The sequence below is a fragment of the Salarias fasciatus genome, chromosome 1, assembly GCF_902148845.1.
Source record: "Salarias fasciatus chromosome 1, fSalaFa1.1, whole genome shotgun sequence".
In the NCBI taxonomy this organism is placed as follows: domain Eukaryota; kingdom Metazoa; phylum Chordata; class Actinopteri; order Blenniiformes; family Blenniidae; genus Salarias; species Salarias fasciatus.
In genome coordinates this window covers 24466254-24479189 of record NC_043745.1, presented here as the reverse complement: position 1 = coordinate 24479189, position 12936 = coordinate 24466254, and the positions used below count along the sequence as shown (strand labels likewise).

The 12936-nt window shown below is 42.1% G+C and overlaps 1 protein-coding gene across 9 annotated transcripts in view; it reads right to left on the bottom strand.

The window, feature by feature from the left end:
* Positions 1-12936, bottom strand: part of tjp1a (tight junction protein 1a) — a 94116-nt gene that overhangs the window by 24422 nt on the left and 56758 nt on the right. For all 9 annotated transcript variants that reach the window (XM_030094354.1, XM_030094366.1, XM_030094374.1 and 6 more), the window contains 5 exons: positions 2901-2957; positions 1761-1885; positions 1173-1275; positions 774-1083; positions 488-591 (listed from right to left, as the gene is read on the bottom strand). In XM_030094354.1, coding sequence (XP_029950214.1) covers positions 488-591; positions 774-1083; positions 1173-1275; positions 1761-1885; positions 2901-2957 — 699 coding nt within the window. The remainder of the gene's footprint in view (positions 1-487; positions 592-773; positions 1084-1172; positions 1276-1760; positions 1886-2900; positions 2958-12936) is intronic.

The window sequence follows — 12936 nt, the reverse complement described above, 5'->3', positions numbered from 1 at the left end:
CCCAAGCTTGAACTACACTCAATAAAAAACGTTTATATAGCATGGTATGTTGGATCTTGGCCTGTCAAAACGGTTTACTTAAAATCTTAAACTCAGTAGAACTGACTGTTGAAGTTGATCTGTTTTTCTTTGGAGCGAAGGAGGATTTATTGACTAAAAGAACAAAAGAAACAAAAAGTACAGAACAAAAGAATGTGGGGCATGTCTACTAGTAAGCTGCCACACTAATGGATTGTAACATCATTCTGAAAACCACTTTCAGCAGCTCATAAATTATAACCCTGCAGTAGTAAAAAACTTTCAGCAAGCAAAACAGAAACAGTCATTCTGTCTTTTAACTAACATTTTTGTCAGATTACTTAAGTCAAACAATTACACTTTTAGTTATGTACCAATGTTTCTTTTACAAATAATTCACCTCTTAACATATGCTCAGCATAGGACAGAGCTGAAGCCAGTTTGTATGATACCTGAACGTTTTTCTCACCTTTAGAACGACATCGCCTTCCTGGATGTTTCCATCTCTGGCAGCAAGGCTCTCAGGAGAAATATCTTTCACAAAGATGTGGCTGGCCAGCCGCAGTCCATATTCTGCTTATAAATCACAGCAAAAAACTGTATTAAAACTACATTGTTTAAAAGTTACCATTAACTTCTTTCGTGAGTACTGACTAAACACAAGCAACGGTATGAAGTGAAATTGAACTTCTTTTGCTTGATTTTTTTTTTATGATTGTGTAGAAACATTAATGCTTTCACACTTCATTGCCCACCTTCATTTTTGCGAGACTTCACGAGCGTGACCTTGGACGGCCTGGGCGGAGCGGACGAGGCTTGTGATCGGCGGTCAGAGCGCGGTGAGACACTCCTCTCCCGTGAGGCACTGTGATCCCTTCGCCCACTGCTGCTCCGCTCGCGCTCGGGACGCCGGCCAGTGCCCCCGCTTGCACCTCCGTAGGCACTTTGGCCGCCACGGTGCTCGTAGCCATCTTCGTCATCGCTGTCTTCTTCGTGCTCCGACATCGTCTCCCTGTCGCCCGGCCGCGAAACTGGGATCTGTACTTTCCGTTTCCTTCGAATAGTCTGAAGTAAAACACAAAAAAAATGCAGCAGTCATTCAGAGAAATGATCGATCTGCAACATCGCAGACATCTTGGCTGTGTCCAACTTACTATCTTTGCATTTTTTCCACTCTTGCGTAGTTGCTGTACAGCATAGGCATGTTCTACATTGTCCATAGAAACGGCATTGACCATCACCACTCGATCATTTTCCCTGGAGAATAAAGTAAATGAACAATTCATTAAGAGATGTAATGTCTCGGAGTGCTTGGTGAACTGGTGCAGCTTCTGCTTCCACACTTTCAAACTTTCATTCACTAGTTTTTCCACCGCGACAGACGCATTCAGCTTTGTTTGTCCATCGCTTCAATCATGCTGACTTCTACTAAACTCTCTTTGTACACGCTTTTTTCTTTTTTAGACAGACGCTAGGAATCACTGGTCTAAATAACTGAGAGTTTACACTTGGAAAAAAAAGAAAAGAAAAGAATGAGGCAACAATTACAAACATCCTCCCAGCTGGGTGTGTCATGATTTAATCCCACATAAAAAAAATAAAAAATCTTGCTTCAACCAAAACACACGTACAACACATCCAGTTATAAACGTTTCTCTGTGTGTTACAGGCGTAAATGAAATATAAAAAGCTGCACTTTTCATGATCTTAATTTTCTGACAAATGCTCTGAAACACACTTACTGCAGAAGCCCCTCGGCAGGACCTCCTTTCAACACATCGGAAATCACGATGGATGTCTCTCCACTCTGGAAATGAGGGTTGTCTCTCCCACCTGAGATAGCAATGCCAAACCCAAATCCTGGGGCCTATACACACAGAAATACACACTGACTGATACAGCAAAAATGGCAAAGACATTAGAGTTGTGCAAGGATTTGCTGTAAGCATGTTAACAGTTAATAGGCTCTTTTCAGTCTACTTAGAAAAAAAGAGAAAAAAAAAAGAAAAACTGTTGAAGAAAGGGTTTAAAAGTTTAGGGAAATTACTGTATTCAAGTGTTTGCAAATTTTCTGAAAAGCTCCCTTGGAACTTGTGAGGACCGCTTTGCTTTTGGCTTCCCGAGGGAGCGAGCCATGTGATGTAAATGGCTAATCTTACAACCACAACAATACAGGAGAGCTGAGTAGCGTGGGTCACGCTGGGCCGCTCCTTTAGCCTCGATAAAGCCGCTACTAATTAGATTACAGAGACTGGACCAGTCTAGACAGGTGCTCTACACAATACTATGACACAGCGGCATCAAGTATCTTGACTTTACAATCTCAAAGAAAAGTGCATTCAGAAATTCACTACACATCAGAACGATAAGTAGGACCCTTCTCCCTGGAAAGAATCAAGCTTGGAATCGTCCGACGTGTTCATGTAACTTGACAAGATAATTCTGATGGTGCAACAGGGTCATTCGATGATGGAACATACAATAGCTACTAATCCTGAGAAGTTAAGGTATCAAAACAATGATGGTCTTTCTGCTGCAGTGAGAAGACGGGTATGCTGCCAACAGGAAGGAAGTGAAATGAAGTCGTAGGGAAGCGAGTGCTGATTTTTGTCTTCCTTTGCCTTGTTTCCTGCCATCTGGGTTCCCTGACTATTGTTTCTCGAGCACACATCCTGCTGCTCCAGCTGGGCCTCTCAGCACCAGGAGAGAAAAGGAGACATGGATGGGCAGAGGATGGAAAGGAACCGGGAGGGAAAAGTGAAGAACACGCAAGATGTAGTACAGGACCGGGATGCCGGAGACAGACAAGAGCAGGGAAAAGACAAATGAAGAAGGAAAAAAAAAGGGGGAGATAGAATGGATTAAAGACCGTGAAGACTTACCCTGTGAAGGGTCACTGTGTGCTGTTCCCATATGACGGTTTCCTCCATCGCCGCACTCTGCAACAGAAGACCCAGGAGGGAAATGATCAGTATCCTGAAGTCAGTTAATCAGCTACATGTGTCCAAGCGGAATCTTGTACATTAGACATGTGACGTTTTCATTTTGGTGGAGCTATTCTAGCAGGCACAGGGCAAGACTGTTCAGACCATTCAGGTGATTGTTTTGTGACGTTATGGGAACGTTCTTCAATACGTTGCGAGACTGAAGCAAGTGTAAGAAGTGGTCAGAGCACCCTTCTTTTTTCAATCTCATAGAGCATACATTTTGTCAGAGCTTGAGAAAGCAGCACACAACTTGATCTATATTTCAATTTTAATGAAGTGTGTAGAAAAAAAAAATACTGCCAGCGTTTTCATGCTACCTCCTCAGTAGTTGAGCGGTTGTTTGGCTGTGAGCTATAAAGCTCTCCAGCTCATTTGCATGACTAAGATTTTGAATGACAGCAGCATGAGTAAAGACTAAACATTTCTATATTATTCCATGCTGGATTACAGGGGAAGGCTGCAGCCACTACACTGTTTAGCTGCTCCACAATCCCACTATAATGGATTAAAAATTATTCTTGGCTGCAATATTTTGCTCTCACATTTATTTATAACATCATGCATTTGCCTCGATGTGTCTGCGTATAGGTACGCTTCCACAACAAGAGCGATGAAGAATATCACACTCCCAGTAAGGAGAGCCAGATTGAAATAATATTTCTATTATCAGATCAAGTGGATGCTCTTCACAATGTTTATCAAACAGCGCAAACTCCCAGTGTGCTATGTATCCAGCTCGAAATTACAGCTTTCCCTCTAGCTGATCAAGCATCACTGCTGTCCTGTCTGTCTGCCTGCCTGCAGGGAGTAACGCTCCAGCTGTCTGTGGCAGAGTGCTGAGTGCGGTCCAATGTGGAAGGGGAAGGAAAAGACAAACACCGCCACACGTGCCAGGGTGCTCATTTACAATGCCTTCTATAATCAGACATTTAAAATAACACACCATGCCATCCATCCACCCTGTCATTGTGATAATCTCACTGCTTCACCCGTTCATCATCGGCTAATCCCCAGAGCGGCTCACCCATCATCTTTACCATCATTATGGTCATTAGTGTCATCACCTTCCCAGACCCTAAATATACAGTTTGCAGCAGGTTCACACTGCGGGGCCGCCGTGCTCATGTGACCGACAGCCACCCGATGAGGGCGTCTAGTGTTTCCTGACATGTCAGAACACACAGTGTGGCAAAGCGAAGCACGCAAAAATCTGGGTTGTCAAGAACTGATGTTTGCATTTGTTTGAATTCTTAAAAATAAAATAAAATAAAATAAAAACCAACATACTTAAACAAAATTGTAGCAAATGACTGTCTTATTCCTCCCCACCTGTTGCTTTGGATATATCTGTAAATGTTTAAAGTGACACTGCAGTCCAGTTTAAAATGGCTTGATGTGACAACCAGGACATGACACTGGGTTCTGATCCACTCAGCTGGAGTGAGGAACTGTGGCAAAAGGTGTAAAGAAAAAAAAAAAAAACAAAACAAAAAAAAAAAAGGCAGAGAAAAGGGAAATGCAGCAGGCGCCACGCTGAATTACAACACTAAAAGCTAGCTCTGACTGTATCATCTATTCCAGTGGTTGATACATGTGTGCTGAACAACAAAGTGGATTATTTGGGACTATAGGGGAATGCTGAGTGCGTCCTGAGATCTCTTTGTGGCTTTTCACTGAAGTATTAAGCGTTTTGTTTTTCTCTATAAACCATTAGGAATTTAAACCGTTTCTGGCTACTCTATATTCACCTCAGGGGAAAGCAGGAAATGATCCACACAGATATGCTGCACTATTAGATATTTATTGGTGTAATTATTTGTAGTAGTAACCGTAAATCTGAAAGTTTCTGAATATGATCACTACATTATAATTTATTAAATTTTCTGTTAGGCCATTCTCAAGTAAATCTGAACTTTTTTTTTTTTTTTTAACATAATTCTAATTCAACTTGAGAGGCATACATTTGGTGAACTTTCATGCTAAAATGAAGTACGACAGTAATTACAATCAACAGTTGGTAAAGAATGTACTTCAAGACTTGCGCTCATCCATGAACTCAGAGTTCTGGTTATTTGGAGAGTGGTGTGTTTGCTCCAAAGAACGAGAACAGAGACCACAGATGATTGCTTGCCCCTGACTGGTTTGAAGTGGTTTGAGTTCCTCAGGCTCAGATTCACAGACGTCCAAATAATGGGAAAAAAGTTTTCGGTCAGTCTTCTCTCTCTCTCTGCAGTACTGTATGACAATGAGCCGGTTAGCCCGAACCTGAGAGAACACAGTTAACCCTTTGACCCTAATTTCCAAGCCAGGTCTTTGTGGATGTTATTTATGTCCATAATTGGCACAGAGGGTACCCCACCACCACCACTCCCACCCCCCCCTCCTACTGTCTGCCACTTCGACTCCCACAGTAAAGGCACTATTGTGTGAGGGGACCTGACCCATTTAACCGCGGCTCCCCCTAACATTCCCAAACACATCCATTCCCTCTGAAGTGTTTTGTGATATATTCATCCATCCGTTCATCCATTTATTCGCCCAACAGTCCAGGCAAAAGAAAGAGGGGGCTACTCCGTGGAAAACAACAGTGCGCTGGTCATGTGACCGGGCGGTCAGGCAGGTGGCCTTGTCCTTGAACTGTGGGCCGCACTGATAGGCAGGGGGTGGAGAAGGAGAAGGGGGAGCAAGGCTGTGGGCCTCTTATACAACCGACAGGGTACATCAAACTACAGAGTGACAGGTGAAACCAAAAAAAAAGCACCCTTTCATTTTATGCTTTGTTGTATTTTTACAGCAGACGCACATGCGAAAAGAAATGTTAGTCAGTAGTTAAAAAGCTTAATTTAAAAAGAAATGATAAACACATTCTTTTGCAGTGAATTTCAACATCCCAGAGATCCACACAAACACACCCACACACAGACCATGAGCCACGCTAAGGAGGGCTTACAGTAAGTGGTGAGTGTATCAGCTGTAAGTAGATAACACGCTTGTACTAGGAAGAGGCAAAAGGTTATGAGGGAAAATATGGCAGGGATTAGGTCAGATAACTAGTTTCCCAATACAGCAAGAAAAACTGCTGTTCTGTGCACTTCAGAGATTTTTTTTTTCCCCCTCCAGTGGAGCACATAAACAGAATTTTTTTTGTAAGTGTGTTTTGTGAGTGTGCTAAAAACAAGCTTGACTCTGTACTAAGGTAAATACTACAAGCTCCTACCAGAGACAAATCCTGACCTGGAGAGCACGTAAAAAAAAGGTGAATGGGAGCTCCATTTGAAGAAGCAAGCTGATTCTACAAACGCACACATTTGCAATGCTGTCCACTGCCAAGCCTCTGGGGTTTCAACTTGCTAGTTAGCTATAAACAACAGTGGTTAGCAAAGTCGTAGGTGAACTACAAATGGCATAATATGGACAAGCTGAAAGAGGAAATACTGCCACTTATTGTCAAGGAAGCAACATGATTTCAGTAATCACACTCCAACCCATGTATACTGGGAGAACAGAATAATTAAAATTCTCAGTCAAGCTGTATGTATAGCCTCATGGAACGTAGACCTAGAAATGAAAGACAATTAGAGCAAGATGTTGCAGTTGGAGCCATCTACATTCTTGCAAAGTGAAATTGCATCAGCATCAGCTCCCTGCTGAGAGGGGATGTGAGCGAAAGCACGCACGCTGAAGGCTGCAGAAATCATGCAATGTGGAAAGTGACAGTAAGAACTTTAAAGTGTAGCCTAGAGAGAAAAAAAAAGTGGTAAACATCACGCTATAATGTCACTGGTTGGCTCGATTGACATTAAACCTGGACTGAATGTGGTTTCTAAACTGAAACTAGTTAGTTGGCTCTACAGTTTTCCTTGAAAAGATTACCCCTGCATATTAAGAAACAAAAAAAAAAGTGGACACAGCTGAGAAAAAGATGTACAGGACATGTCCTTAACCTACATAACCTCTCTGGAATCCAATTGGTGGAAATCCATTGTTGTAACAAAGAACTTAAACCCCTGGGGATTGTGACAGAGAAGGAAGCCATCTTTCTCTTAGGCTGCTCAGAATATTTACTCTCCTGGGACTCCAGCTATGTTTACCAGATGAAATTATAGTGGCAATTAATCGCTGCAAAGAGAAGTGATGTTTAACAGACTGGCTGATTGAGTTGGAGATATCAGCGGGACTGAAAGCCGAGAGGAACAGGGCTTAAAACAGATTAATTCCACAGATTTATCAAGAGACATCAAACTCATTTCAAACAAGTGATTCAAGGGGGAAAATGCACCTTACGGGAAAGCTCCAGAGTCAAGATTTCAGATATTTTATTCCAGTAATGTTTCCAATACATGCGAAAGCAGAGATCACAGACCGTGTCGAGCCAAAGCAAACACGAACACAAGAGTGTCTCATTTTGCCGAGGGAAACAATAATAAGAATACTGACGGGAACAAAGGATGAGGTTTATCTCTGAAGTCACAGAGTCGTGTGAAACAATGGCGCGCTTGATGTTGCACAAAGTGACGGCAGCCTAGTGTATTTATATATCCATATTAGTCAGGCTTGCAATTTGGCCAGCAAAGGCCCAAGGCAGGGAAACAAAGAACAGCCATCAAAATCACACACACACATGTGTACTTGCTCATGCACGCACACACACACACACACACACACACACACACACACACACAAGCCATGATCTAACACTACAGGGCCTCTTTGTTCAAGCTGCAGCCACTGTGGCTTGGCCCTGCTTGGCCCACCATAACACACAGTCCAGTACAGACGACAGCAGCTCACTTCGACTCTTCAAAGGCACAAACTAATCCAGTTCTTTGGGGCAACTGATGAACCGACTGGATTGAAACGAATGATGAGACAGAGAATATTGTCTTGCTGCAGAAAGAAATGATAAATAGATTCGGGACAGGCGTGTATGTTCTTCAGGACCCTCATTTGAGTCTCACCTACAAGCACATGCACACATACGGATGAAGGAATCCTGTGCAACAGCTTTAAGCAGGACCGATCTTCTTATTGATTTCATGGTTCCAACCTCAAAGGGTTAGTGTAATTCATGATGGATTTTAATGAATACTAGTTTACCTTCAAACTAAAAGAAATGCTTTTGGCTTTGTCTCTTGAAGATTCATTCAAACATCAGTTCACTTTATTCTGAATTGCACGTCTTCAAGAATCCTTTCTTTCAACTTCTTAGTAAGGGTTGAGGTGGCATCAAGTGCTTGTACTTTGCCACAGAGATGATGATATAGAAGAAATGAGAGAAATACTTGTCAGTCAAAAGTTCACTGCAGTCTGAAGCAACAGGTTTTTACATGAGCAAACATGACTTTCTGACACACTGACAACATCTGGGGTGGTACAGAGGTGTAGTGGTTGGCACTCTCACCAGTCTAACTCTCAAATCGGGGCTTTTGTCTGTGGAGTTTGAATGTTCTCTCTGTGAGAGTGTGGGCTTTCTCCAGACTCCAGTTTCCTGCCACTGCTGACCCTCAGATTTCCTGCAGTTTGGAATTGGGGTGTGTGTTTGCTCCGTGAGGGACCCTCCAGGTACCCCACCTTTGAGTACTGTTAGCTGGTGTCGGTGTCCTGCAACCCTAAACTGGATAAAGCTGCACAGAAGATGGTTGGAGTGACCACGTCTTTCATGCATCAAACACTGCAACAATATGTGGATCTATTTATATACCTGTGACAGGAAAACTCATCCAATCATATAATCAAATAACTTCAAATCTACTTCATACCATTAAAATTTGGAAAGCTTAAAGGATTATTTATTTTTTAAAAAGTCCACCACGACAAATGGCAGATAACTACAGAAAACACAAGCCTAAAATAGCATAATTCTTTTTCAATTCAATGTAATGATTAACCTACGAGGGAAGTCGAAAAGGAGGCCGTGACCATGCGGTCGCTGTTTGAGCGTCATGGCCTGAGAGGAGTTTCAAAGGAGAGACAGCACAGCCTCCACACCACAACTGACCAATAAAACTGTTACCCAGTCATCTATCACTCACCGCCTCTTTGCTTTCTTTTATCGTCTCTTCATTGGAACCAAGGAAATGCTTCTCAGAGTGGGTGTATCAAACACAGGGTCGAGGACCCGGTTTTGTTTTTTCAGAGAAACACGGGATGAAAACGTGGGAGAGGTATAGAAGTGAAGATGAAAGACCAGGTCAGCTGTGACCTTTCTGCCACTGAGTGAGAACAATTCTTTTCTCACATCAAGTAATTCAGAGGTGTGGAAAGATATACCGAGCACCGGGGTAGCAGCAGCAAGGCTCAGCATGACGACAACTGACAGGCAAAATCCTGACCAAGCTTTGGGTCAGTGTGTCTGCTCTCCTCTGATAGCCCGTGGCAGGATGCACGCAAACTCTGTCGCAGCACCCACAGGAAAACACTCCACTTCCTGTTTGCAGGAAATAGCTGCAGCTTCTAGAGCAATCCCTGCACCAACTATAGAAAACCCCTCCCTGTATGGCTCACCCCATCTTAATACAACACCTACTGCAACAGAAGACACCGATCGCGCCACATTTTCAGAAAATGCTACACTGACGTTACAGAAAATTATTTTCAATAACTTGAGAAATCTTATCTTATCTCAAGGAATCCCAAACACTTCCTCCGGCATAGATGATTATTTTGGACCGGTCTGTCAGCTGCTAAACAATATTATTTCTCTCATGTACTCTTTCTGAAAGAATTGCCCCTCACAATTTTTCTTTGTTAATGATATTTGAATTGTCTTTAAAGACGCTGAAACAGTATTGCAATTATTAATTACTTATGTAAGCCTGATTCTATTTTTTTTTAAAGAAAAAAAACAAAAAAACAAATGCCAACATGCATTCATGCAACATCACAGCTTAAATCATCGTCCCAAAGAGTTTTTCAGCTATCCACAATTTTGGGTAGCTGCTTAATTTGGGGAAACTATGCATGTCAGGACATCATTACAGCTTTCATAAAGAAAGACAATAATAACTTCCTCCAATAGTTAGGAGTGGTGACTGAACAATTGGGAAATGGTCTACGAGTCAGAACATTGCTGAAATTTGGGCACCCGACAACATCTGTAACAAAGGCTGCATTATCAGTCAAACTAAAACTAAAGCACTACTGTTCTGTTACTAGTGGAAGGCTCCTTTGTTTAGATCTGGTCAGACAAACAACATGGGTGGCTTTATGTATTAAAAACCTTTTAGTACTGATAAGTAAGTACGGAGTTTATAACACTCAATGCTCAGAGTCACAACACAAACGCAATCACCAGCTATAGAATCAACATGGCTTGTCACTGGGGCAATTGTTTCCTGGTTACCATATTTGCCCTCTTACAGGACCCCCAAAGGATGAAGTGAGGCAGCAGTACCACTCAAACAACACATAATTAAGGATGCACATACGCTCTTTCCGGAGGGCAGATGTCTAGGCAACAAACACATTCATTGCAGAAGCCACTAATGTAAGAATCTATTCTCTCCTTCAGATTAAACTGAGCCACGCAATCCTCTGATGTGCACGTCGAGTTCCTCATCAACACAAAAACATGACGTCATCTTCTATTTTCAACACATGAACTCAGCAAAAGTCTATTTTAGGTTGAGTCGTCCCTGTGATGAGAGGAAAGAGGGCTGCAAGCATGAGCACACATGGGTGTGCAGAGGAGGGCAAATAGCCAATAGACTGATGACGACCACAATGAGGATGAGGGTGAGGATGATGATGCCGAGCCTCAGTCGGCAGTGATGTACTATTGTGCTGACATGTTCAAATATACTTGAGTTAATTAGTTTCAATAAGCAGCTCTGCTCCATCACACAGCTCTGAGAAAAAACCCGAAACATCTTTATTGCGTTTCTCCTCAAGACCACATGCAAGATGTGCGCACACATACACCTCTGACGTGAAATTATCTGACACACACTCACTGCTAGAATAGCGAGGGTAGGAATAAAACACAAAACCTATAATCTGGGCTTTTGGATTAAAACGTTAATCTGAGCCGTGCTTCCCTCTGAAGTCTACTGCTGCTGTCTCATGAAAGCAGACAGAGTGAAATGGATAGACGGACGGATGGATAGATGAATGGACGGCGGGATGTAAAAGTGCAGAGCACCCTCATGTCAGCAGTAACAGCTCTGAAAGTATGCTGTAAACATATTCAAAGAGATCAAAGTAATATTGAAGTAGCAAGGAGCTTCCACATATTCACTTTCATTTTTTGTTGTTTTAATGACAGTAGAACGCCAACTCAAAATATGACTAGTTTTTCTCCTGATTGACCTTTCACCTCATGTGATTCTGTCACTTTAAGAAGGGAATGACCATCTAAGGACAGCTCGCTAAAACTTTGGCTTTTCCCGATTTTTCACTGACGAATTCAGGCTCTAAGCCGAAAGCCTCACTAATGTGAAGACAGATCAACACAGATGACTAAAAGATTTTGTGAGTGAAACTCTTCTTGGTTAATCTTGTGATGGTGTCCTCAAATTGCTTACACACAGACAAAAAAGAAATTCACCTGACAATCATCCTTATTGAATTAATAATTCCAAATAACATGTATTTTCAAAACAAACAAAAAAAAAACTTATCCAAGGGCAATCTTAAAAACAATGAAAGCTGAAAATGAAAATTAACAACCATTTATATCCTTTACTGCTCAGGCTGACAGTGGCTGAAGGCAGAGTAAAATCTGAACAGGTAAACAAGGGACCAACATATGGTAAACAAACAGGCAGAACTTGACGCCAACTTTCACATCAACGGGATATTTAGAGTCACCATCGCTCTTTTTTTTACCACTTTATCCAGCTCAGGGTCAGTGGAGCAAATCCCATCTGGGAAAAGAGAGCAGCTACTCTGGACAGGTTGCAGGTCAATCGCAAGTCAAACAGAGAGGATAACAATCGCTCCAAATCATAGTTTGGGGAATTTAGAGCAAGCAATTAATGAAACAACCGCATCTTTAGATTTAGAGAAAAGCCAGGGAAATGGGAGAAGACCTATTCACGTACAGAGAAAATTCCCTGCATATAAAAGCCCCCAAGTCAAACCCAGACTTTCTCACTGGAATGTATGCCACTACACCCCCATGTCACCCAAGGTTATTACAATATTTAGAACCTCACTTAGATTGGCAAGGTAATTTATATTGAGCATAATTTACTCAAAAATCTACACATACAAATAACATTTCAGAGAAGTACAACTGGAGGTACACTGAACTTTCATTTCTAATTCATTCGAAGCTACACAATATATCAGATCATGATGATCTGCAGCAAACCCCAAATCTGAGAAATCAGCAGAGCGATTTCCACTTGAATATGTAGATTCACGGACAGCTCGGGGTCGGGATCTAATTCAATTTTCAATGACCACAGTAAAGCTCCGAAGAGCTGGTGTGCAGCGAGCTGTTCACTGACCCAGACACACAACTAGGCTAGGCTAACATCTCACGAGCAGCCTAACCGGCAGCAAAGTCATCCCAGCTCAACCACACTAATTGTTCCCTGCCTGGAGACAGAGGGGAAGTGTTGAGGTCACAGAGGAGAACAGTAACTTCTGGTGGGATTCTGACTTTCCGTTTTTTCCCACAATCCTTCTCTTTGGTTTAGTTCAAGCCATGTGGTTCTGAAAATACAAGTTGCAATGTACCCTCCTGCCCTAGCCAAGCTATCTAAAAGGCAGTGTTATCAGCAGTTATTGATTGATTGATTTATTCAGAGATATCAGTACATGAGGACTGAAATGAAGGGGTTTAAATGAGGGGTGAAGTTCTACACAATGTAAAAACACACAGAAGAGACTTGTTTTTCCACTATTCTTTCTACACAGCCGTTACAATTCTGTTTTATTTTAGAGTCCGTGGAAAAACTGTAAGCCAAGGCACTGAGAATGATAA